The following is a 26,057-nucleotide window of genomic DNA, read 5'->3' on the forward strand; positions in this document are numbered from 1 at the left end:
TTATCAATAATGTAAAATTATATATAAAAAAGGAAATAACCATTAAGATGAACAGAAAAGACTCCTATTATAATTGGAGCGGAGTGATTTAACACAAATTTCCAGGTTTCACCTAAGTAACTGACCCAGAAATACTTTGGAGGGTGAAGACCTCAATGCAACCACCTTCTCATTGGTGTAGGGTGGGTAGAACCTCGGCTACCTTGCCAACCCATTGTGAGTGAAGCCCCTAAGACCTTAAATACACAGGTCTTGAGGCTGCCGTTCTGCTACAGGGTCTGTCTGACACTGACCAAATTTATAGAGGCAGACATGGAGGAAATTATCAGTGCCTGTCTGTCCAATAAAATGTGGGCCAGCGTCCACGCTTAGCAACTGTGCCTTCTTCACAGAGAACGAAGCAGGAGCGCTACTGCAGACAGCACGGAGACAGTGGTTCTCAACCTGTGGGTTGCGACCCCCTGGGGTTGAAAGACCCAATTACCGGGGTTACCTAAGATCATTGGAAAACATGGATATTTACATTACAATTCACAACAGTAGCAAAATTTCAACTAAGAAGTAGCCCCCAAAATTTTACAGTTGGGGGTCACCGCAGCATGAGGGACTGTGTTACGGGGTTGCAGCATTAGGAAGATTGAGAACCACTGATTTAAACCATCACATCTTAATATGTGAACTGAGCAACATACAAGATGTAAAAACACACGTTACTGGGTCATGTCTGAGCAACAGCCCCATTTTCAGTGTCCATATTCGGACACAGATACATACGCAGCAAATAGACTGGAATTTCAATTCGGTATTCAGAGTGATTATTGGTAGGTAGTTTCATTAAGACGAGTTTTACACTTTATGTAAAAGTAAATGAACTATTTGTTTTCAAGAAACACAATGTTCTTATGATTAGAAAATGTAACATTTATCATGAAAATAATTCAGCAACAATGGAGTATAATGACTCTAAATTACACTTTCAGTGTGACCTTTAAAAATGTGGTATTGGGGCTGGAGAGGTGGCTTGGCAATTAGGAGCCCTTAATGCTCTTTTAGAGGACCCAAGTCTGTACCCAGCACCCACATCAGGTGTTCACAGCTATCTGCAACTCCTTATTCTGGTCTCCATGGCTACTGCACACACACAATGCACACACACACACATACTCCCTCTTTCCTCTCCCTCTCTCTCTTTCATCTCTCTCTCTCACACACTTATAAAACAAGTGTTTGAGAAATGCACTGATATGTCTGTTGTTATGAGTCTCTGTGTATCAGAACAAGAGTCTTACAGGTATGTCAGACCTCCAGGCCACAGACCACAAGTGTCCCCGGATAGCTATAAATGCATCTCAACACAATTGTAGATGACAATGCCAAGTCTCGATTGGATACCTTTGGTAGATCAAGTTCCTCTGGCTCCCTGACAAATCTTGCTTGGCAAATTCATATTAAGCTTTTCTTTTCGTGAAAATGTAACCACTGTGAAATAAGCCATTCCATAAAGTCATGTGTGACTGTATCACTGACAAGTGACTGGACAAATAACGTACTAAACCTAGTGATAACCTTAGCAGACATGACACAGTTACAGTCGACAGCTACATGATGACAATTCCCAGGTGCGCCTTGTACGTGCCTGTGTGAGGTTTGACTCAGAGTGCTGGTGTGTCTAGCTAACACTAAAACTCAGTAAAGTTGCATAGGAGACAGTATTAGCTTTTCCCCCCAAAGCTGCTCCAAGCCCACTCCATTCTATGCCGATTCCCCTGACCACCAAATCTTCGTCTGACTTCTAATTTGCCCCATGGTCTATGAAACTGTAACACATAGGCACTCAAATGAACAGACAGACAAGCAAACAGAGAACTGCTCATTTCAGAGTGTGCCTAATCCCCCAAAGAGTTGTGTGACACATCGAACACGGTGGAAGGCTCAACAGTCGTCTTCCGGTGTGTGGAAAACACTCGCAATGCTGTTCCTGTGGTTTCCTTGTTGCTGTATTCTCTGTGTAGAACACCAGGCTTCATAAAGGCAAATGTTTTCCTATTTCCCACACATTAGACCACACCCACCCTCCATCCTCCCTCCTCTTCATCCCTAGATCACCTCCCCAGGCCTCCTCCTGCTCCTTAGACAGAGGCACGTGCTATATGTATCCATATACAATCTAAGATCCACAAATAAAAGAAAATGTGCTATTTGCCTTCCCGTGCCTAGTTTATTTTGTTTAATAGACATCCAGTTCCATCCATTTCCTTGCAAACAACATAACTTCGTTCTCCTTTATGGCTGACTAAAACTCCATTGTGTGTATGTGTGTGTGTGTATATATATATCTGTATCTGTTCATCTGTTGATGGGCGCCTAGGGTGATTTTTTAAGTTGTTATTTTGTAAGTTATTATTGTCCTCAGTCCTTAAAAAAATCACTTAGCAGCAAATTTGCAATCTCGGCAGGGTTTGGTAGAGACTGCTTATCTCTGCCCTACCTAGAAACAGCCAAGGAGGCTCAAAGGCGGGCACTGCAATTGCTGAATCCTTATTTGTGCACGTAAATGGCAGATGTTGGCAGATGGACCCTAAGTGCAGGGCCGAGGCTTGGAGCTCCTTTGCCATCTCCACTCCTGGAGCCATCTCTTCCTGCAGCATCACTGGGAAAGCTTCTGAAAATTTTTTCAAACTCAGTTTTGAGAATTTCATATATAGGTACTCTATTTACATCATTTCCTCCTCTGTGCCTTCCCCACTCCCTCTCAAAATTATGGCTTCTTATTTATTATTGTTTTACACACACAGACACACACACAAATTTATATATAGAAGCTGTGTCTCTTTAATGTTAATTATATGGATATCTCCTGAACACAAATATAGAAGCCGGTGTTGTCACGATGGATACCTGGTTAATTCTGGTGTTCATTATTTTGGGAGCTGTTCAGGAGATGTGGTGATGGAGAGGCAGGGGGCCAAGGATAGGAGAAAAGAAGGGAGCAGTAGCTGGGTGGTGGCGGCACACCCTTTAATCCTAGTCCTTAGCAGGCAGAGATAGGTGGGTCTCTGTGAGTTTGAGGACAGCCTGGTCTACAGAGCGAGTTCCAGCATAGTGAGAAACTCTAGAAATATTGTCTCAAAAAAAAAAAAAAAAAAGGTGGCGGGGGAGCAGAAGAGAGGGGAGATACTGCACTTGAGAGCGAGGACATGATCACTGTGGAGCTAGACACCAGAGTACAATCCCGAAACCAGGGTCACCTCCACAACAAAGTAACACTGCTTTGTTACTCCTGAGCCTGTGGTCCCTAGGAAGTCCTCCCAGCATTGGCCTTTGGCATTGACTCATCTTTAACCACAAAGCAGCAGTGTCAGGGAGACAAACACTATCCCCTCAGCCCTTCAACTGCCATCCTCCTCCACTGCATGGCACGGCTGTCTCTCTCACCCTTTAAACTGACCTCAGCTTTAACATTCTCAAGTGTTTCCCTCACTGTTTCCAGTTGCATTCGGCAGTGTCCTCTGAGGGCTCCTGTAAGCATCTGTGACAGAATTTGGAAAAAGTACGGTAGTTGCCAAAGTTGGAAAGAAAATGTGGCAAATTTAGACAAATTAGCTCTCAGTGTGATGTCATGCTTCCAACAGTGCTTATGTCCTGATATGGAATCATTGCGACTTCTTAGTATTTAAGATAACTTATACCAGCCAATCACATGTCCTGATTTTGATTCATTGTGACTTCTTAGTATTCAAGGTAAGTTTTTGGTGTGGCCAATCTTTCTTCAGTTTGCTCTCTTGCTCATTTGGACCCCACCGTGCGGCTGAGCAGTCTGGTCTGCAGCCCCAGCAGAAGTCATCACAGGACACTGAAATCCAGTGCAGGAGTTTGATGGCTCTGTCCTAGGGAGGGGGTCGTCTGCATAATCACTTACATATAACTAGTCTCGCAAGGCATTCCTCTCTGCCTTTATTCAAATGAATGTTTCCCTCTTCAAAGTATATGGCTCTTCTTGGAGCTCTTCTTAGGGACGAGACCATTAAAGCATTTCCACTGTTTTAACAAGGAAATGTCCGAATTCAAATACTTGTCTTGTACTAATTAATAATCACCGTAAACACTAAATTGGATCCCAGAAAAGGTTTTCATAGAGGGACATTGTGCTAAGTGCTATGAGTCTTAATTATACAATATAGAGCCATTTAATGCATTTTAGGATTTTTATGAGCTTCGGTGTAGTTTTAACGGTATGGTAGAATCACACAGAAATGGTTCATTTTTATAAGACAGCAGGCAAGAGATGAACAATGAGATAACTTTAGGGAAAATGACTGTTGGAAACCAGAGGAACACAGATACTTCTCCGTAAGATGGAACGCCTTCAGATAAAGACAGGTCTACAATCTCTAAAGACTTTTTGCTTTCAAGAACCAAGGAGAATTGACAGGAGTCGGGACCGCACAACCTGCTGAGTGAAATTCCAAAAATGATATACAGTCTTTGTTCCCAAAATAGAGAACCGGGAATGGACAGGGGTCGGTGGACAGGGCACAGGAGAAGAAGGTGCCTGAGTCAGGCTTACTGCTCCAGTCACCTCAGCCATTTTTAAGGATGGGTCGACTGCACAAATACCTCAACATTCCTCAGGAAACAATCCTACTGTCTCTGCACCCCTTATAGTTTGAGACGCTGACGACAAGGGCAAGAGGCTTTGGGCTTTCCAGTGAGAGACACAAAAGCCAGCGACAGGGAGAAGGCAGAGGAGAGGCGTCCCTCTCCATGGGCCAGCCACTTCTGGCCACTGCAGATAACAGAGAGTTGTAGATAAAGATAGATTTTCAATCAGCCAGTAGACAGACCCCTGCTGAGGAACATGCTGGGGAAACGTGAACAGTTACGACAGAAAACAACCATTTGGCCGCTTTTAATGACCCAATCAATACAAGAAAAGTACAGCTCTTCTAATCAACTCCAGACCCAAATCTCATTTGTTTGTTATGTTTTTAGCTTTCAGAAAGGCAAACCCCAGTGCTCATTTACCTTGATTCACAGCACCCCAGGGGTTCAACGTGTGTGTTGTGGGGGAGGGGGATAAAGCTAAAGAATAATTAATTTTTTATTGTTTTCAAAATCTCCTCTTTCCCTTTTGGTCTTCATACTGTTACTATCCTAACCAGCTCACCCGCGTGTTCTGCCTTTGAAATTATTCAAACTTCAACAGGGTAAGAGTCCATGACATAAAAATCATCTCCCAAACTAAACAGGAGGAGACAGAGGAGACACACAAGGAGGAACTGCACTCTGTGTATTTTATTTCCCAGTCGCACCCTCGGCTGTGGTCTCCCTCTATAGCTTTAGCCGGACTCCTACCCACGGACCAGACCCTTTCTGGCCAGTCCTGCTGACCCGGCACAATGCAGGCTGAATTCTCTCCCATCTTGCTTTCTGAACATCCTGTGCCTTTCACCTTTCTGACAAACCCCAGGACAGCAGCATAGGGCAGGGCTGTGGCAGAGCTGACAGTGTTGGCTTTCTCCCCAACAATAGCTGTCAATGGAAATGCGTGCACCGAATGAGTCTGAACTTCCCATCCCTAGAACCCCTCAGTTTTTGTATCTGATGAATGTTTCTTGTCTGGCTATTGCGGTGGAATTTCCCTGTTCCCCAGCTCAGCTGCCACCCCCAGTCTCTGACAGCCAGCTCTGGAATTTCCCTTTCTCTTACCCCCAGAAGCACTGTTTTGTGCTTCCCTGGCACCCAGGCCACACGACTGTGACCATGCTGACCTCTGCTCTGTCCTCACGGAGATGCCCCTTTGGGTCAGCTCAGCCTCAGCCTCACCGATACTTAGGTCATGGTGCAATCACCTGTCTAGGTGTCTGGGGCACACTGGATTCCTCTCCCCTGGGAAAGCAGTGTATGAAATTCTCATTTCCACCCCCAGCCTGGCACAGAAAACACACTTCGTCTTAGCCACTCCCTCTTGTCCTTGCGCTGCTGAGTTTGAGCACTGTCCTTTCTTCCCCTACAGACCCTTCTTCAAGACCAGTCTTGGCTGTGGCTGCTGTTTGACAGTAACTAACAATCAACCGTGGGAGGGTAGCTATAGTTCTCTCCGTGGAAAGACACAGATTTTATAAATTATATTTTTCTTGTTCTAAACTTTAGGCAATTTTTTTGTCTTTACTCAAGGAAAACACTGCTAAAAAGATCGCTTTGGAGTTTCTTTCCCCAAACTGTAAGCATCAAAGGGACATGATCCTTGCCTGGGACCTCAGAGGCTGTGAGAATCTGAAGAACCATGAGAAGCCAATATGCTGCCCATGTGTGGGTCATAAACTCATGGAATCTATTCAAATTTGATCGTCCATATAATAACACTTCCCATTTTAAATCTTGTTTGGAAAACTAGCTTTAAGAGAAAAAAATCAGTGTGTACTTTTAACAATAAATTTACTCTGGTCCCCTGATAACTTTCTGAGAGAGTTTGACCCGAGCGAGAGAGATGAGGGCTCCTTAATGACCGCCATCAAGGCATGATGAAGTACGGGCTCTCCAGCCATCAGTCACCCGCTGGAGGACCAGGAGGGCTCTTTCCCAGCCCTGGACCAGGCCTCTTTCTCCCGCCCATTACTCTCACAGCTTTCCTCTGTTCTCACTCCATCGGCCTCCTGTGTGTCCTCGCTGAGGCGATCCCAGGGCTCCGTCACATTCCTAAGCCCTGATGTTCTCATTTATGTCTCATCTGCCACCCCATCTGAGGTCTTCAGTGCTGCTAACACAGACATGAGAGCCGGCTTCCCTCCAGCTCTCAGGATTTGAGTTATAATTGTTTAGAAAATAGTTTCGTACTTCTGCCACCCTTCTGGCAGATAACTATATCTTTCTGATCTAAAACCTGCCGATCCAGAGGTCCTCCTTTCACTCATCAATCATGAGGAATCATGAGGAATTCCTTTGCTAATTCTTTGTTGTCTAAGATATAATCAAGTTGTGTCTTTCTTTCCCCAATGACATTCTAGTTTTAGAATCATTAATAGAAAAATTTGAAGCGTCTGGAATTAGTGGAAGATTTAAAGCTCTCACATTAAAACACTGGGCTGGCTACTTTTATGTCAACTTGACACAAGGTGGGGTCATCTGAGAGGAAAGACTCTTAATTGAGAAAATGCCTTCATAAAACTGGGCTATAGGCAAGGCTGTGGGGGTATTTTCTCAGTTGATGGTTGATGTGAGAGGGTCTGGCCCATTGTGGGTGGTCCAGGAGAACAGCACCCCTCCATGGCCTTCACTTCGGTTCCTGCTCTGACTTCCCTCACCACTCGACTGTTACCTGGAAGAGTAAGATGAAATCACTCTTTCTCCCAGGGTTATGTTTGCTCATGGTTGTTGTTATCACAACGGAAATCCTAATTAAGACAAACACTACCGTGGTAACATGGACACATTATTTCTTCATATCCAAAGGAGAGCATAAAATACAGAGCCGAGACTCATGACATCAAGAATAAGAAGAACTTGGGATTCCTGGCTACCGCGGCAAAGAGTTGTTTTTCATGTTGTTGTTTTCATTTTTCCCAGCACTCGAGCACTATGGGGTTGCTACATTGCTTGGATGCGGATAGAAGTGAATTCCTCACCCACGCTAAGGCGGTATGAGCTACATGGAGACACTTGCCACAGGGGTGCAGATTTCTGAAGGTTCCTAACCTCCTCTCGCATCTTTAAAAACCATACTTCTGAGTTCAGTGGGGGAAGTGGGGAGTGATAATGATCAAAAGAATTGCATATTTTTATGAAATTCTCAAAAAAGTACCCTAAAACAATACTTCTTAGATTAGTACATTTTCATATATGAACAAAAATTTGGTGTTTATTTAAATTTGCTAAATAATATCCAGTTCCATCATAATAAAAATAACTCAGCAACTCAGAAAAGAACAGGAAACTTTCTTATCAGGCACTGAAAACTTGGTTTAGATATAAGCTGCCCTTGAGTCTGAATACTTGATTGGTTTTTGAAAAATGCCCTTAGAAGTTTCTAGTTTGTCACCCAAATAGCATGTCAGACAACAGAGAACATTTCGTCACGCTCAGACACCACTCAATCATCATCTGAGTTTGACTTCGAAGCTTTCACAATTCAATTTTATTTAGAATTAAGAAAATATGACTGAGAACAGTCTAAGGGCAGAGCGAGCATTTGTCTTTTGTGGAGCCACAGGGCAGAACGAAAGGGGAATGAACGAGTCCATTCCTCGTTTGGTTTGCCTCTGATCTCATCTGCCACCCTCCACATACAGCTGACCCGCGGTCCCCTGAGACTGCTGGGACCCTGGCAAGACACTCCCACTGATGCATGAGCATGTATTTGGGTTAATGGGGTCCCTTCACAGTGCAGCTGCCCGAGAAATGACTCGTGTACACAGACATACCACTGAGGCCATGGGGCATGGCAGGGAAATGTTTGATAGTAGACTTTATGCCTTCGGGAGACATCAGAACCTCTGGGTTCTCCTTAGCCTAAGTGTGTGGAACTGAGATAAACATATGCTCTCCAACAGACGGACAGACACAGTACAGACATGATCTCAATTGTTAAGACTACTGAGGAAGGCAAAATATAAAGGAATTTGCATAGCAAATGCGAAGCCTTCTGCCATATCCAAAGTTGAATTAATTGCACCAGCACAGAAAATTCTAATTGATTGTGTCCACTTTTAATCTCAAGCAAATTCCCTGTAAGCTGATTATTTGGGAAAGGCTAAGGTGTGTTTCAAAACAAATGCCATGCTCCTTCATAAGATACAGCTATTACTGTACACCTGAGCCAGTGCAGTGTGCCCTGTCTAAAGTGCGCTAGGGTGAACTACATTTTTATGTGTTGCTTTCTTTGTGTGTGTGTGTGCGATTCAGAGGACACGAGGATCTCAGTGTCCTTTCTCAGATGTGGTCCTTATCTTCCTTTGTGTGCATGTATGCGGATCCAGGAGACACGCAGAACTCAGTGTCCTTCCTCAGATGTTGTCCATATCTTTTGCTTCAGGGCAGGATTTCTCACTGAGCCTACAATTCACCAAGTAGGTGGCTATCTGGCCAGAGAGCCTCAGAAATCTACTTTCTCCGCCTTGTTGGCACTGGCCATTACAAGTATGTGACACCATACCTGCCCTTTTGAAAATGTGCACTCTGAGAATCAAGCTCCGGTCTTTCCGTTTGTAGCACAAGTGTTTACCAACTGAGCCATCTCCTCAGTCTCCATATTAATTACTTCAATAACTGAGGTTAAATCTTGATGCTACTGAAAGTGAGCTAGTTAGACTATATTTAAATAGATAAATACTAATTAGGAATAGATTAGGAACTCTGCTCTTTTGAATTTTAAATATACAGAGTTCAAGATGTCATATACAACAGAGATAAATACCATATATATGTATATATATACACACATATATACCAACCATCTTTCTATCTACCTGTTTATCATTCCATCTGTTGATACATATGTATATGTATATACATATGTATATATATCTCAACACGCATACATTTCGTAATTATACATAATCACATCTATTGTTTTATATATAGCATAATTATACATATTCATACACATGCATACTTAATTATACTTAAGAATTCTGCTCTAAAAACAATATACTTTAATTTTACAGCAGTGGGAAACTCACAAGGCTGCATCACGATTTGTGATTGACATGTAGGTCATCATTTTTCTTAAGATTTCTTTCTTTGGCCTTTGCATTCATAAAGAGTCTGTCTGTGGTCCGGAACCCAGCGTGATGGAGAATGCTTGTCTGCCCGCTGCTACCCACCCTCAGCATCCCTGCCATCACCAGGCAGACGGGCGAGAGCAGGCCCATGTAACGATTCAGCTCAAACACTGTACCTATTGCTGTTGACAGACTTTGCTCCTTAGAGAAGATATGAACTGCCAACTGGCTGTGACAGTCTGTGAACCAACACCGACATTTGTGTTGGCACCGTGACAGTGTTTATAGCTCCAGAAATGCAAAGAGCCAGAGAAGGACTGGCCTGAGGTTTGTGAGATCGAACGGACTGCATTACAGAAATGATATAAACATGCTGACAACGATAAGCACTACGTGAGAGAAAACTTTAGAGCCCAGGGTCTCTGGGAAGCATCTCCTCTGTGTGACGTGTGGGCCGTGAAGAGGGAAAGGCACATGGGAAAGGCAGTAGCCGCAATTCAGTCATAGAACCCGTCAGCTATGATGCGTTTTCCAACTTCCCATCACTTCAGAAAGCAGCAATAGGGGAAAGAAATGAACCAAAAGATGAATATTTGGTTGGTGTGGAATAGAAAAAACAGGAAAGGGAGAAAAAAACAGCATTCTATCTCATTTTTCTTTTGCCAGATTCAGAACCAGACTTTCTTTGACATTTCTTTAACCACCTCCGAATGTCACCATAAGGCTTTTAAATGGGCACATTTCAGCGTGACTTTGGAAATGCACAGGTGAGTCTGTGTACCCGCTTCCCAGCAGGTACATTTTATGATGATTGTGGTCTTCCAGGCGGTGTATGTTAAAAAGCACGTTTGTGACTGGCTGTCTCTGGGAAGTAAGGGCTTCCTGAACAATTAAATCCAGCAGAAGAGGCTCCAGGAACCCCAATTTCTATCTGGTTGGACGGATTCTCAGGAGAAACATGGGGCTTGCAAATGGCATCTGAGCTGCGGGAAGTACTGGGAACTGAGCACTCAACCTGAGTGTGTGTGTGTACATGTTTACATGTGTGGGCAAGCATGAGAATAGGAACATGCGAGATTAACCTGGATGCCATCCTCAAATAACTCTCTACCTTGGTTTTTGAGATAAGATCTCATGAACCCTGGAGAGCAAATTCAAGGCCACTTTTTCCACTAATTATTATTGCATGCATACATCTATATGATATATATAGGAATATATATATATATATATATATATATATATTCCTAGATATAACATGCTTGGTCCTTATAATGCTACTTTGCTACTTGCAGGTATGCTTTCAGGCTGAGCACTTGGCAAGGGACAACAAATTTGTGTGCTCGTCCTGGTGGACAGCTCCTTTCCCACTCCAAGCTCCCCTCATTGCCTTTGTACATCACCAGAAGTGGCTGCTACAGGGGAAGTGACAGTGAAGCCAACAGCACAGGGAGAGTCTGGCAAACGTTGCTAGCACATCTGAACATTAACCTACCTCTCATAGGATCACTGGCTGGAGGAAGTAAACCCTGAGAAAGCCGTTATATTTTAAATTCATAAGTAACTGATTTAGTCAGAGACTTACTGCTCTGGTTCCAGGACAGTCTGGAGACTGGCACTCGCCACTCATCTGGTTTGGAATTAAGACATCTTCCCAGCAGGACGGACCCTGTGGAAAACAAAAACAAGTAGAATCATCATATCCTGCAAACCACAGAAATGTAAATGCCCTTCCCCAGACAATCACGAAGCCTTCCCATTGGAACCATGAGGTGACAGTGAAATGACTGGACTACAGTGACCCACACAGTGTGGCTAACAGATGTATTGGGGCTTTTCCCAGATGTTCTCGCAGGCTATGCTGGGTCAGAAGTGTCCACATGAACATACAAGAATTCATTGTTATTTGGCTTGACAGGTTCCTTCCTCCCCCCGGGCCTCTGAGTCTCTGGTCCTGTTTGAATGTTGCTGTACAAAGGCCATTCCGGTGTGGGACAGCACTACATAGTGCTGTGGCACAATGGTCTTGTACCCTGTAAAGATTTGTCAGTTGTATTGGTTTAATAAAAACCCAAACTAAGATGAAGCAAGATGAGAATGCCTTGGTGATAACAGGTACCAAGCCATGTGGCTAACACAGGTAAGTAAGATGTAAGATGTAAGCATTAGTTAATAAGAAAGCCTGAACTACTAGGCCAACCAGTTTATAATCAATGTAAGCCATTGTGTGTTTCTTTAAGACTTACCGCCTGTAGGACCAGGCAGGACAGAAATCTCTGTCAACAAATGGTTCCAACAGGGACAACTACATTCACATAAAACCTGAGAGAGCTTGGGAAGTAATTCTAGACACAAAAGAACAGAGTTAAGAACAGCTTCTTGGTAGCAACATTTTCTAGTGTGGACTTTGTTTGCTTGGGGAAAGCATCTCATTAAGAGAGGCTTCCTGACTCAGTTTTAGCTGCAAAAACCTTGCAGCTCTTTTAAGAGACCCACCACCAAACACTTAATTGATGTTTATGAATAGCCATCAGCATGCTTCTTGGTAGTGGCTGAGACCTTTAAACTCCATAGAGTTGTTGCAATAAACATGGCTCCAGCTAGTACCTCCCCCATGAGGCTAGACTCTCAGAAAACTAAGAAATGGGGTAGATCTAGCCATTGAGGCCACAGCTTTAATCCTAGCCACATTGATTAGAAAAGTAAAGATTCATGACATGAGAAAAAGAGAGCTACACAGTAAATATTGATTCAGAAACAAACATGCAAACAAGAAAACAAACCTTTAAATGGTTTACAGTGTTTTAAAAATATATGTAAGCTTTGGAGAGAAAAAAAAAGAATAAAGTCCTTAAAAGAGAAAAAAGAAAGGAAGGAAGGAGAGAAAGAAAAAAGAAAGAAAGAAAGAAAGAAAGAAAGAAAGAAAGAAAGAAAGAAAGAGAGTAGTTAGGTGTGGTGGCACACATTTTTAATCCCAGCACTTGGGAGTCAAAAGCACATAGATCTCTGTGAGTTCAAGAACTGCCTGGTCTCCAGAGTGAGTTCCATAATAGCCAAAGATACACAGAGAAACCCTGTCTCAAAAAAACAAAAATTAAAAATAAAAGTAAAAAAATAGTTTAAAATAAAGCCACATAAAGATGAAAGATACACAGAGAGTCTGGATACTGTATGTTATTGTGTTGTCTCTGAATTGTTTGATGACTGAGGTAGGAGCAAAAGCTGCTAAAAGACATTTGATTATAAATGCTGCTGGATTAATCCAACATATATTTTGAAAATGCCTTGACTTCAAAATTTAAGTCAAAAGATGTGTTATTTTGGAGAGGAAGTTTTGTTTTTGTTTCAACAGGAAATTAAAGGCTTTGGATTTATTCTGGGTTAACAAAAGTCAGGTTTGATCAAGGAAGACCCCCTGAGAAATCTCTGATAGGAGCAGATGGCCCAGATGTCTGAGTTCTACATCCTGAACAGCCTCAAGACTGCTAGCTGAGATGATCAAGCTTCACAGAATATTATAGTCTGGACTTGACCAAAATTCTAAATTTTCTTTACTTCCCTATAAGATTAACAGTGCCCGCAATCGCAGGAAGTAGCCGGGAAAACTATGCCCACATTCCCCCACCCCCCCAAATGGAATATGGATATTTGTCTTTGTTTAGAGTGTTGGTTACAAGTTGTTATGGATAATAGTCAGGAAGAAAAGCTAAACAAAGAAGATTAGATTCAGAGTTTTTGTTGTAAAAAAAAAGGGGGGGATACTATAGGACAATGGTCTGCACCCTGTAAAGATTTGTCAGTTGTATTTATTGAATAAAATGTTGATTGGCCAGTAGCCAGGCAGAAAGTATAGGTGGGGCGACCAGAACAGGAGAATTCTGGGAAGAGGGAAGACTCAGTCTGCAGGTGTCACCAAACCAAGAGGAAGCAAGATGAGAATGCCTCTGATAAAGGTACCAAGCCAAATGGCTAACATAGACAAGAACTATAGGTTAATGTAAGATATGAGCATTAATTAATAAGAAGCCTGAGCTAACTAGCCAACCAGTTTATAATTAATGTAAGCCTCTGTGTGTTTCTTTTGGGACTGAACGGCTGTGGAGCCAAGTGGGACAGAAACCTCTGTCAACAACAGAGTGTATAGATGGATTCTACAGCTGGTCTACCCACTTTCTGAGTCCCTGGTCCTGTCTGAATGTCACTGTACAGACTGTCATTCCAGAGTGGAACCGTACTCTGCAGCTGATCCACCGACTGTCCATTAGGTTATAGTAGGTGTTACTTCCTAACAAGTGGTATGACTGATGAGGTGGGTGTATGTTCCCTCACTGGATATGGGTTCTGCTAGGGAAGACCTTGTCTACTAACATCACATAGCATCCTAGTCCACAGAGAGGGACCTGGGACTGGATATACAGCATCTCAGTCCACATGGAGGAGCCTGGAACTGGACACACCATTCTACTAAGCAAAACACAACTTTAGCACCCAGAGTCCTTTGATTAGATTAGCAAAGGACACTGAAAATATCAGTGCTACCTCTTAGACTCGTTTGGGGCAACACCCCTGCAGGAGGACATGATCTTCTAACAACACCCAATGCCTCAAGTCCCATGTCATGTGTACATGGAGGCTTCTGGGTACCAGGCATGTGTATGCTGAGAAAGGGTGTGTACCACCACCTATGTCCTCAGCAGGAAACATCCATGCTTGCTCGCTTTTAAAATGTTCTTGAACATTTTAAGGTTACAAATGATCTGACTCCATATAATTTTAGGGCCCCTCTATGCCGGGGTGGCCACTATGCTGTCTGCTTGGATCTCAAGGTCCTGCTACCTGATCACATGTCAGACTCCCCCTTCCCCCATGCATGTTTTCCTGTTTCTCATGTGCTTTTTTGGACTTCTCTACTGAGAGGTTTTGTGTGTGTGTGTGTGTGTGTGTGTGTGTGTGTGATTATTAATGTAAACCTCACTTTATTAAAAGTATCCAAAGAACACGATACATTTAATTTAGAGGTTTTGAATATAGCACTAACCAACTGGAAGCCACCCAGATCACCAGAGAGCTGCACAGCTACCTGCAGCTACATCAAACAGAAACAGTGGCTCCTAGTTTTTATTCACAAACCTGTGTTAGAGCAGGAGTGCAGACGCTGAAAAGGTTGGGAAAGGAAAATAATGAGGGAGAAACAGCTCAAGCCATGTCCCTCCAGGCTGTGGTCTCCTTATTACTGACAAACAACAGTGGCCATGTTTTAATGAAATGATTTTTCCTAAATTCATTCCAATTTAAAATATGGATATTTAAATGGAAATATACATGTAATTACATGGAAAGGGGGGCAGTGTTGAAAGAATGTCTGGAAACTGCTTGCTCCCACTGTCCTGGGGATACTCATACTCACACACGCACACACACTTCTCCCCTGAGGTATCACTTGACATCAGCTTGGAATTCATCTGTGTATTAACACATGAAACCAATGGGACTGGGGGCCACAGAAGTTGATGATGCTTTCTAGAAATGGTCAGTGGACAGCAAAGGGTAACTCATGCCCTGTAGGCCATAAGGGGACTGAGAACTGAAAAAATAGTTCAGAGGTGAGGAGAGACAGCAGGGGGAACCTGACACAGAGTCTCATCAACAGAAGATCCTCAAATATACTGAGAAAATGGCCATCTTACCTGCCTCAAAACAAAAATCAACACAAAATCCTAAAGTTCCAGTAGCTCCTTCAAAGGTCTAAGAGTGTTTCTAACCTATAATTCTAACCTATAATTGCCTAGAATGGCAAAAAGTATGTTGGGGACCCAAGAGATGGAAAGGGGCACAGAGGAATGACAGCTCCCAGAGAGCAGAAGGCTGAAGGGTGCTGGCATCACAATCTGTGACTTAAGAGACAGTTAGGGGTAGGCAGTGTGTCTGTAAGTATGACAGGAAGGACAGGGGATGGGCAGAGCTTCCAGCACAGGTGGTCTGACAGCTAGTGGCCTGGAGCCAGGTGGGGAGACATTTGGACAAAGGAGCAAGGGATGCGAAGTCATCATTTACACTGCAGGAAGTAAATCAGTCACCACGGGCCAGCCTAAGGACCATTTCAGTGCCAGGAATCAGGCTCGAGATACTTGGGAAATTTACAGCCGAAACTAGTAAACATGTGATGGTACACAGAGCCAGAGACCCTGCCTAGAGCTAGACTAAACCTGGTGTTTCTTCACCAGTATACAGACATACACATGTGCACCCACGTTCATATGTGTGTGTGTGCGCACACACACGCATGCACACGCACATACACACATACTATACACATGCTACAGCACACAGGCTACAAAAGACCATCACATATACATGCACACAGACATGTATGCACACAGCACATACACATACTACACATATGGGACATCCACCTGTAAGACACTTTGATCTCTCAGACCATTAGTCTACAAGCCACTGCTAAGCCCGAACAAGGTGTGCAGAATGCAGGCTTGTTTCAGTGTCGGCTGGTTTTTTGTTTGTTTTTGTTTTTGTTTGGAGACAGGGTTTTGCTGCGTAGCCCTCACTGTCTTGGAACTCACTCTGTAGACCGTAGATCAAGTTGGCTTTGGACTCAGAGATCCTCCTGCCTCTGTCTCCCAAATGTTGGGATTGGCGACCTGCCTCACCACAGCCAGGCTCCAATGGCTCTTTGCTAGCCTTTGGGAACCTGGAATTCCCAGAAGCAGTACTGTGCTTCCCTCTGATGTGGGTGGTTTTCAGCGCCTGAGATGAAGGACATGATTCACCCAATATCTGCTAAGGCAGGAATGTCTGCATGACCAGCTCCCACCAGCTCCCATAAGGCTCTGCCCCTCTCCCTTTGGGCTTCTCTCTACTCATTTTGCTTCAGGCCATTTTACTACACCAGATCTCAACCCTATCCATTCTGCTTAGTGAGCTACTGCTTCTGGGGTGGCCATCAGGACACAATGTTATACAATTAGTCACCAAGACAAAGATGTCCAGTTATTCAGGGGTCACCACTCACCCTTAAGACCAAATGTAAAGGTTTCTTTAAGTCTCAGGTTTAGAGCCACACTAGTAAAAATAAGCAGAATTTTTAATTGCAATTTTCGAACTAAAAGTATGTTACTCAGGTTAAATTCTATGAAAACAAATGTGGGAGGAGAAAGTGGAACCAGGGGAGGGTGGTCATCCTTACTGTAAAGCAATCTGCATGTTTGAGTTTTAAGTATATGCATGGCCTCTTGATATGACTACGAACACTTGGAGGACAAGAGAACTTTTCTACTTAGGCCTCTAATCACACTCATTAGTCCCTTGGTGGCATTTGAAGAAAGAAGCCCCAAGTCACAAATGTAAAATCACCCATTGTGTATCATGCTCCAACACTCTCAGAAGGACTTGGGCATCCTGCTTATTTCTTAATCACAATTGACTATGAGCCGAGGTTATAGCAGACTTATTACCATTTTCAGCAACTGGGAAAAAGCCAATCAAATCTGAGGAATGTGACAAAATTTACCTTTTTAATCAGAGTCATGCTTTGCTCCCATATCTACCAGTCTTTTCTTTGCTTGACTCTGAATGCACCCCCAAAGCTTGACTAGTCATTTTTAAATCTTTAGGACCTTCTTTCCTTCCTTCCTTCCTTCCTTCCTTCCTTCCTTCCTTCCTTCCTTCCTTCCTTCCTTCCTTCCTTCCTCTCTCCCTCTCTCTCCTCCTCCTCCTCTTCTTCTTTACTTGAGATAGGGTTTTGTTGTGGCTTTTTGGGGTCTACCCTGGAACTAGCTCTGTAGACCAGGTTGGCCTCAAACTCACAGATATCAGCCTGCCTCTGACTCTTGAGTGCTGGGATTAAAGGTGTGCACCACCACCCAGCCTTGTGACTCTGAGATCACTAAGTGTTCTGATAGGAACAGCTTCAGATATTTTTCCAGCCACAATGGTCATCTCTCCCAAGGACAGATGCTCTCAAGCCTAGTGTCTGCTGAGCTTTGTCTCCCAAGTCATGTCAAGTGGCAAGTATCACTGAGCAAGCAGAGACTCTGGAAACTGTGTAGGTTTAAAAGTAATCCATTCCATCATGGCTCACAGGGAGAAGAGTGGGAGGGAGGCAGTGGTTCTCTGTAGCTGCACAGAGGCGTCTTCTGAATGCCATATACCTTATGAGGCAGGAAAAAAAACTCCACCCTGAAAACAGCTGCAAAGAGACATGGACCACTCCAAGCGGGATATATTTGCTGCTAAGATACATAGATCCTGCCCCAAAAGTCTAGATGTAAGAGCACTCTCCTCTGTTTGCTAGTCTGAAAGAAAATGGCCCTCAAAGGGAGTGGCATTATTCCAAGGTGTGGTCTTGTTGGAGAAAGTGTGTCACTGTGAAGGTGGCCTTTGAGGTCTCATATATGGTCAAGCCACGCCAAGTGAGACAGACCACTTCCTGTTGCCTGAGCAAGATAGAACTCTCAGCTATCTCTCGAGCACCATGCCTGCCTGCATGCCAGTATGTCTCACCGTGATGATAATGGACTGAATCTCTGAACTGTAAGGCTCCCAATTAAATGTGTTCCTTTCTAAGAGTTGCCATGGTCATAGTGTCTCTTCATAGTAATAGAAACCCTAGCTAAGATACTGTGCATGTCACAGATATACATCTTTGATATCTTAATTTTTTAATGCTTAAACACTAATCACAGTGCTTGTACAGCAACCCCCACAGCTGTCTCGGAAGGTAAGGAACTGCCTGCATTATACAGGTAGATGTTGCACACGGTCACACGGAAAATACATTCGTTACTTTCTTTATGACGCCAAGCCAAAGGATTGTGATGTAAATAATAAAAGTGACACAGAATTCTCTCGGACATAGTGATAAACACAAGGTAGAAGTGAGTTTGTCCATAACACCTACACCATTGGGATGCAGGCTCTACCTCCCTGAAAGCAGAAAAGGCTCAGTAAAGTCACGCCATCCCACAGCAGATTTAACTTTAACTTGCCTCATTCTGTTTTTAGAGGGCATTATTATTTTATTTTTTAAAATTGAAACCCCCTCTCTTTCCTCCCTCCAACCTCTTTCCATGTACTCACTGTCACCCTCTCTCAAATCCATGACCTCTGTTTCTTCAACTTAAATTTAGAAAATGTTATATTTGAATTGACCCTTGCACACTTCTTCAACAGCTACATGGCAAGCGTGTGCCAAATGACTGTTTTATACAACGGAAAGAAAGATCTTTAGAGCACAGAGGACTTGTGAGTGGGGGATAGATGAGCTGAGGGCATGTGGGCGCCGGCCAGGAAAACGTGAAGCATGTGTCATGTCCTAACAAAGAATCACTTGGCTGCTTTTTGGAAGCTGCACCTCTCCCTCCCTCTCTCTCAACTCCTTCCACCTTCCCGTCCTCCCACCCTCTGGCTCTCTTTCTCATCACAATCGAGAGAACTATAGGAATGACTGCTACGGTTTGGCTCTGAAGCATCCCCTTCCCCCAGGGCCCACATATGAAAGGCTTAGTCCACACCTTGAGGCTGCTGAGAGGCAATGGGAATGTCATGAGATGGGGATCAGGCAGGAGGTCTCCTGGACATTAGTGGGAAGACCTTAAAGGAGACTCTGTGACATCCCTTCTCTTCTCTGCTCCTGGAAATGAGGAGACAGGCTTTGAACCCACACCCGTGACCCTGTGAGCCCCAACAACCTCTTTCTCCTGAGAAGCTGATCATCTCAGGTGCTTGTTACAGTGACTAACTGACTAGAGCTCATTCTCTCATGGCCACCACAGCAGGGATGAGCTGACCAGCGCCTCCGGGCCAAACCAGATCAGTACTGTTTATATAAAGCTCCTGTGTTGAGAAACAGCTTCACACTTTTTAATTACTGAAAAGCATAAGAAAGAATATAATATCGCATGCCTCATGAAAGTCATGTACAATTCAGATGGTAGCATCTGCAACTAAAGGTCTTTAGCGCATGGCCTCAGTTGGGCATGGCACACGGCCTGCATTTACTGTCAGTGCCTTCATGGGAAAAACCACCCAAATATCTTCATGGTAAATGATATTGCATAAGATTATAACAAAAAATATTCCTCCATTTTTATATGGTGGCATGAGTGGCTGTGACCTAGATCTTAAGGGGGAAGTCACTTCAATTAAAAACTTGGAACAGTTTCCCTGAGCAATCTGAGCGTGTTGAAGGAGAGACAGTAATTGGAAGCAGTGGTTCATCCCGCCTGTGGAAATAGTAACAAGAGAACACAAGAATTGTCCTAAGCCGTAAAAACTCCACAGAAAAGCATGAAGTGGAATGTTAAACATATCTTTTCAAGTGTTGATTAATATGTGTGTGCAAATGCTATGCACATGCCTGCACACGTGTGGAGCCCAGAGGTCACCCTCCCGTGCCCCTCAGGAGTGGTTTGTTTTGTTTTGTGAGGCAGGGTCTCTCATTGGTGTTGAGTCCACCAATTTGGCTAGGCTTCCCATGCCAGGTTTTTTTCTTTTGGTCCACGAACCATCTTTCAAATCATGACACAGACTTACAGCTTTGAGCGCTCAGCCTAGCTTAGTTATGTTTCTAGCCAGCTCTTCTCACTTAAATGAACCTGTTTTTCTTTATCTGGCTTTTACCTCAGGCTTTTTACCTTTTCTTACCTTCTTCCTATCTCTGCATCTAGCTGGCAGTTGGCTGCCTGGCTTCTGGCCCCAGGGGGTCCCTCATTCTCTTCCTTCTCTTGTTGTCTTCTCCCCTCCCTTGAGCCTAGGTTTTACCTCCTCATTCACTCTGCAATTTTCCCCGCTTATCCTCTCTCTACCTAGCTATTGGCCGTTCAGCTCTTTATTAGATCAGACATGTGCCAATTAAGCACACATGTAGCATAAAAAACACAAATGTCACACATCTTTGTCTAGTTAAGATAGTATTTTACAGTGCTCACTGGTGAGCCTGAGAGATCCCACCATCTCCATCCTTCCCCCACCCCAAATATTGGGACTATATGTGGGCCACTGTGCCTGTGTTTTCCATGGGTTCTTGAGGTAGAACTCAGGTCCTCATATTTGTATGGTAAGCACTTGACAGACACACTGCCTCACTAGCCCTGACTGTAATCATCTGTCCTGTCCCTTTAAGAAACAAGCCATGCCCACTCCCTCCCTGACTGCCAAGGAAAGCTAATCTTCAACTTCCAGTCTAAAGGCAGCTTCTGTCTCTCTCTCCTCTCCACTTCTTCCCTTCCCCACTCTCTCTGCCTCTCTCTCTGCTCTTCCCTCTTCTCCCCTTCCATAACCCACGAAATAGATATTCAACTTAACTCTGCATGGTGTGCCTGTCCCTCTGTCTCTCACCTGCTATGTGGTTCTCTGCTGGGGACCAGCCACCTTCGGAGACCTGCGGCGTGGTCTCGTGGTATGCCCATCCATCTGTCTCTCCTTATGGGACTGGCTGCCCCATGAAGGTCTCTCACTCACTATGCAGCTCCCTGCCTGGGACTCACTGCCCCTCGTGGCCCACTGCAACCACAGGGGGAACTGTGCCATCCCTGCCTGGGAGTGAGTGCTCTCGGGACCGTTGCCCACTACCTGCTGCCACTCTCTGAAATGGCACCACCAAGTCTCACTGCTCACGGCCCTCTGTGCTATCCTTATGGCAATTTTCTCAACTGTATTTGTACCAACTATCTCATGCCACAATCAAATGTGCTGTTTAAAATATAATTAAATTAAAACACAATGAGACAGAAGGGACTAAATTAAATTTGGTATTCAAACATGGTGCTCAGTCCAGTGAGGCCATTTCTGCAGCAGCTGCACTCAGAGGGCCAGGTCCTTCCTGTATCCTGCATCTCCATCTGTCACAGGATGATGAGACGGAGGCTCGGATCTGTAGGTCGTCTCTATCCATATGCCTGCACTGAGGCTGCTGACCCATTCCACGCTTAACTCTCGACATCTGAGAAGCAACGAGGAGAAAGCTGCCTTCAGGCAGAGTGGCAGGGACGCCAGCGATGGGTGATACCTTTACACAGCCTAATATTTGCTGACTTTCAAAAATGGCAACTGTTGCATTATGTTTTAGTTCTCAAAATAGTACTTCCTGAGAATTTATTTATTTTTTATTGCTTTTTAGCAATAGCTGAGCTCCAAGAGGCTAATCCCTAAGAGACTGACTGAACTCTCCTGGGTAATTTTTAATTCATTCTGTGTCTCCATTTCTCTATGGCTCCATAGAGATCAGGTGGTCAGGGCACTAGCTGTGGTTGGAGCACAGAACTCTGCTAAAACACAGGCCTTTGTCACACAGTTCTGTTCTGTGGCTCATCTTCCTCCAACAAATGTAAAGATGCCCTGCTTCAAACAGAGCATAAGGCTGTGCTTACAGCAAAGGCCAGCAAACATAATGAGTAAGTGGGGGTGGAGGAGAAAGTTCTGGGGACAAAGATAGTATTAAACTCACCAAATAGTTATTGAACAGATTCTAAACCTATCTATACACAAAGACAGACAGAAAAACATGCATATATACACACACACACACCATCCAATTTTTTGTACCTATATTTATAAAAAATAAGAATTATCTTTCTTATAGATTCCATGGAGTAACAAAAATTGATACAAATGAAATAAGTATGCTCATTATAAAGTATCATGCCATAATAAAGTATTAATGCCAATTTCAAATATAGGTAAGATATAAAGCAACTATACCTCCACACACATGCATGAATACACATACATACATGCCTGCACACATTTATACACATAAATGGCAAGATGTGAACTTATATCTTTGCTATATGTATTACATGCAGGTCAAATAGGACTCAATTGCCCAGTTTCTAAGTGTTTGCCAATATTTCATAAATAAAAACCCATCCACAGGTTAAATGTGAATATTCTTAAGTATCTTCATAGTAGTACTAAACTGGAACACCTGCCAATACCCACCAGAACATACATAGACATAATGTAGGGTTGGCAGAATTAATTTATCTGTGGCCATAACTCCAACGATGTCAGCTATGTGTTGCCTCTTGGCTGGAAGTGTCGTACAGTCCCTGGCTTTGCTAAGACCCTCAACTAGACAAAGCGTCCTTCATAAAGCCAGTGAAGCCTGTCTGCCAAGTCAGCCTTCTGTCATGTGGTCAAGGAAAGTATCAGACAACAGTGAGGGATCCACAGGTCCTCGCCACTTAGAGAGGAGCCATAGGCCCTATCCATACTCAAAGAGGGGATGCTTTACAAAAACAGAGATGGCAGGATGTGGGAGGTCACTGTGTCACCGTTGAATACATCCAGTCACAACTAAAACATCTGATGAGGAGAAAGACATTTCAGGAGATGGAGGAAATGATAATTCCACTTGTGCCTTAACGCCAAGAGTCCAGGATGTCACTATTATGTGCACACTTAACCAGCTCAAACTTGTGGCTATTTCAACCATGCCCTGGAATTGTTCTTTCATATCTTAGAAGACAGACAACATAAATGCTGGATAGAGCCAGCAATGAATTCCTATTTATTCTTATAAGTTATACAAACTTAAAAAATTCCACTTGTCAGTGGTAGAGAGGAGTGGATTCACACCTTCATCTCACGTCACAAGATCACAAACCAAGCCTCAGCTCCAAGGAGAAAGATGCATAGCAGGCAATGACACAGCTACTGCTGATGACATCATGGGCCTGAGCAAGCATGTGTCTCTGTGGTAATAAGCAGAGGTTGCTGTGTAAATCAACCATGGTTTAAACGTAACATCTCAGCTGGCTTTGAAAATTCCCAAAGAGCTGGAATAATTCTATGCCATATAAGACATAATTTGGCACAACTTAATAAGACAGAACATTTTCCCCCTCGAGACATGGTTTCTCTGTATTTCTGGCTGTCTGGGAACTTGCTCTGTAGGCCAGGCTGGCATTGAACTCAGACCTGCCTGCCTCTGCCTCCAGAGTGCTGGGATTAAAGGCATGCACCACCACTACCTAGCAAGACAAAACTTCTTACACTAAGTTGTATTTCATCTATCAAAAGTCAAATGCCTTTGGGGACTGGAGAGATGGCTCAGAGGTTAAGAGCACTGTCTGCTCTTGCAGAGGACCCGGCTTTGAGTCTCAGCAGTCACTTAGTGGCTCACTGCTACCTGTGACTCCTATTCCAGGAGATCCAGTGCCCTCTTCCGACCTCCATAGGGAATAGGCACACATAGAATTAACAGAAATACATGCAAGGCAGAAAATACATATAATAAAAGTAGAATAGATTAAGGAAAAAGTCAAAGGTCTCCAACCTAATGGTCATGCTGTGTTTTCCCTCTCAGGGGGAACTGTGAGCGACAATCTTTTTAAAAATCTGCTTTATTGCAGGTGAACAGATTCCTGCCAAGTACTGGAATAACCAATCACTGTCATTGTTCCCTGAGTGCCTATCCAGGGTGTGACTCTGCCTAATGCATCAAGTGTTAAACAATGTGTTTATTCCTTCAGAATTTCCAGCGACCAAACTCCTCCTCGCCCACCCGATGCCTCCAATTACATCACGAAGTGCTGACAGCGTTTCTGAAGGCATATGCCAGGCATGCTAGGATTTAAATGGCAATGATTGCTTTTCTGCCCTGCCACACTGAGTTTAAACAATGAAGACAAACAAGGGCTTACAGAGACAGACAGACGCGTGTGATGCACTCTTCACGGGTTTAATTTAGGAGAATCACATGATTACCATCATCTGTTCTAGCTCTCCACCAGAAATATCCTGGCTGTCTTGGAGAAGGAAACTCCCTGAAGCTCTCCAGCCACTGCCACTGTATCTAAGAACACTAGCATTCAGGACCATTATTATCTCCGCTGGCTTGGTGATCTGGCTTTCCATTGGTTTCTACTTATTAAGAAAGATAAATTTATTATATTTCTAGATTGTACAGACACCATCATTATGTAAACATTATTGCTTAGTTTTCAAGTCTTTCTGAAGGGCACCTCACATCTGATATGAACAAGCTACTTTGCATCCCCCACGTAAAAGGCTAAAGTTGAGTTTAGCTTGATCATCTCCTGGTGTAGGAAGTCCTTCTGTCTATGTGTGGCTTTTATTGGATAATGAATAAAAAACTTCTTTGAGCCTATGGCAGGGGCAGAACAGAACTAGGCAAGGAAAGCTAGACTGAATGCTGGGAGAAAGAGGGCAGAGTCAGAAAGAAGCCATGAAGCCGCCAGAGACAGATGCTGGGAACTTTAGCTAGTAAGCCGCAACCACATGGCGATACACAGATTAATAGAAATAGGTTAAATTAATATGTAAGAGTCAGACAGTAAGAAGCTACAGCTAATGGGCCAAGCAGTGATTTAATTAGTACAGTTTCTTTGTGATTATTTCAGGTCTAAGCTAGCCGGTAGCTGGGAACTAACAAGCGGCCCTACTCCAACAATCTCCTTTTGCTTTTCAGAAAGGGAAAGGAAAAGATCATACAGCAGATGGTTGAAACCACATAAGTGATTATATTGTATTCAATTTTCTGCTGCTTCAACATTATTTACTGCCCATGTTTTGGTCTGGGGACAGTGTTTTGTTCACTGGCTGGAAGCTAGACGTTTTGCAGTGGTGAAGGTGACAGCTTTAGATGTTCTTGTAGGACTTCAGCGAGCAGCTGCCTAGATAAGGATTTGGCAACTGTGAGGAAAATGACTTGTCAGAAGTGGGAAGAGCAATGAGCTTGTTTGGGAGCACCGAAACAGGCACTGAACGTACAATGAGCGGCTTCAGCCTGCCTGTCCCCAGAGACACTGCATACTTACAAAGACACTTAATCTATATTTCTGAGGGTATGGATTCAAATCTTGCTTTACGGCTTGGTGCTTTAGATTCTGGAACATGTAAGACCTTTTTCAAACTAATGAAGGCAGGAGACTTCAGGCTACAGAAGAATCAGTGTGTTCTCCGAATGTTACGGTGACAAGAATATTAAAAACAAAACAAAACATTGTCCAGTTTATTATGAATGGAGCATTAGCTCCAGTCTGCAATTTTCTTCTGATCATTTGAATTTCAAATGTTTCCTCCTCCTCCACTGCCTTTCCTTCCCTCGCCCTCTCTTTTCTCTTTCTTATCTTTTTTTGGCATCTTTCATCTTGCAAATCATGTTTATGGTTAAGGCCCACTCACCTCTAAAATCCCTCTGGCCTGTTTATTTATGGTCTAGTTAGAAATAAGAGGAAGAGTGTCAATTTTTGATTAAAACAAAATAAATTTGGACTTTCTCTGGACTGTTTTCATTGTCTGAGGGTCACGACAAAGTGTTTTGAATGGCCTGTGCTCCTCTATAAGAATTTACTC

The 26,057-nt window shown here is 43.6% G+C and overlaps 1 protein-coding gene across 2 annotated transcripts in view; it reads right to left on the reverse strand.

Annotated features, from left to right (window-relative positions):
• Positions 1–26,057, reverse strand: part of Prkn (parkin RBR E3 ubiquitin protein ligase) — a 1,135,485-nt gene that overhangs the window by 562,826 nt on the left and 546,602 nt on the right. For both annotated transcript variants that reach the window (XM_050135903.1, XM_050135902.1), the window contains exon 5: positions 11,305–11,388. In XM_050135903.1, coding sequence (XP_049991860.1) covers positions 11,305–11,388 — 84 coding nt within the window. The remainder of the gene's footprint in view (positions 1–11,304; positions 11,389–26,057) is intronic.

The sequence above is a fragment of the Alexandromys fortis genome, unplaced genomic scaffold (genome assembly GCF_014885135.2).
Source record: "Alexandromys fortis isolate MF-2015 unplaced genomic scaffold, M_Fortis_MF-2015_v1.1 scaffold_23, whole genome shotgun sequence".
Taxonomy (NCBI): Eukaryota; Metazoa; Chordata; class Mammalia; order Rodentia; family Cricetidae; genus Alexandromys; species Alexandromys fortis.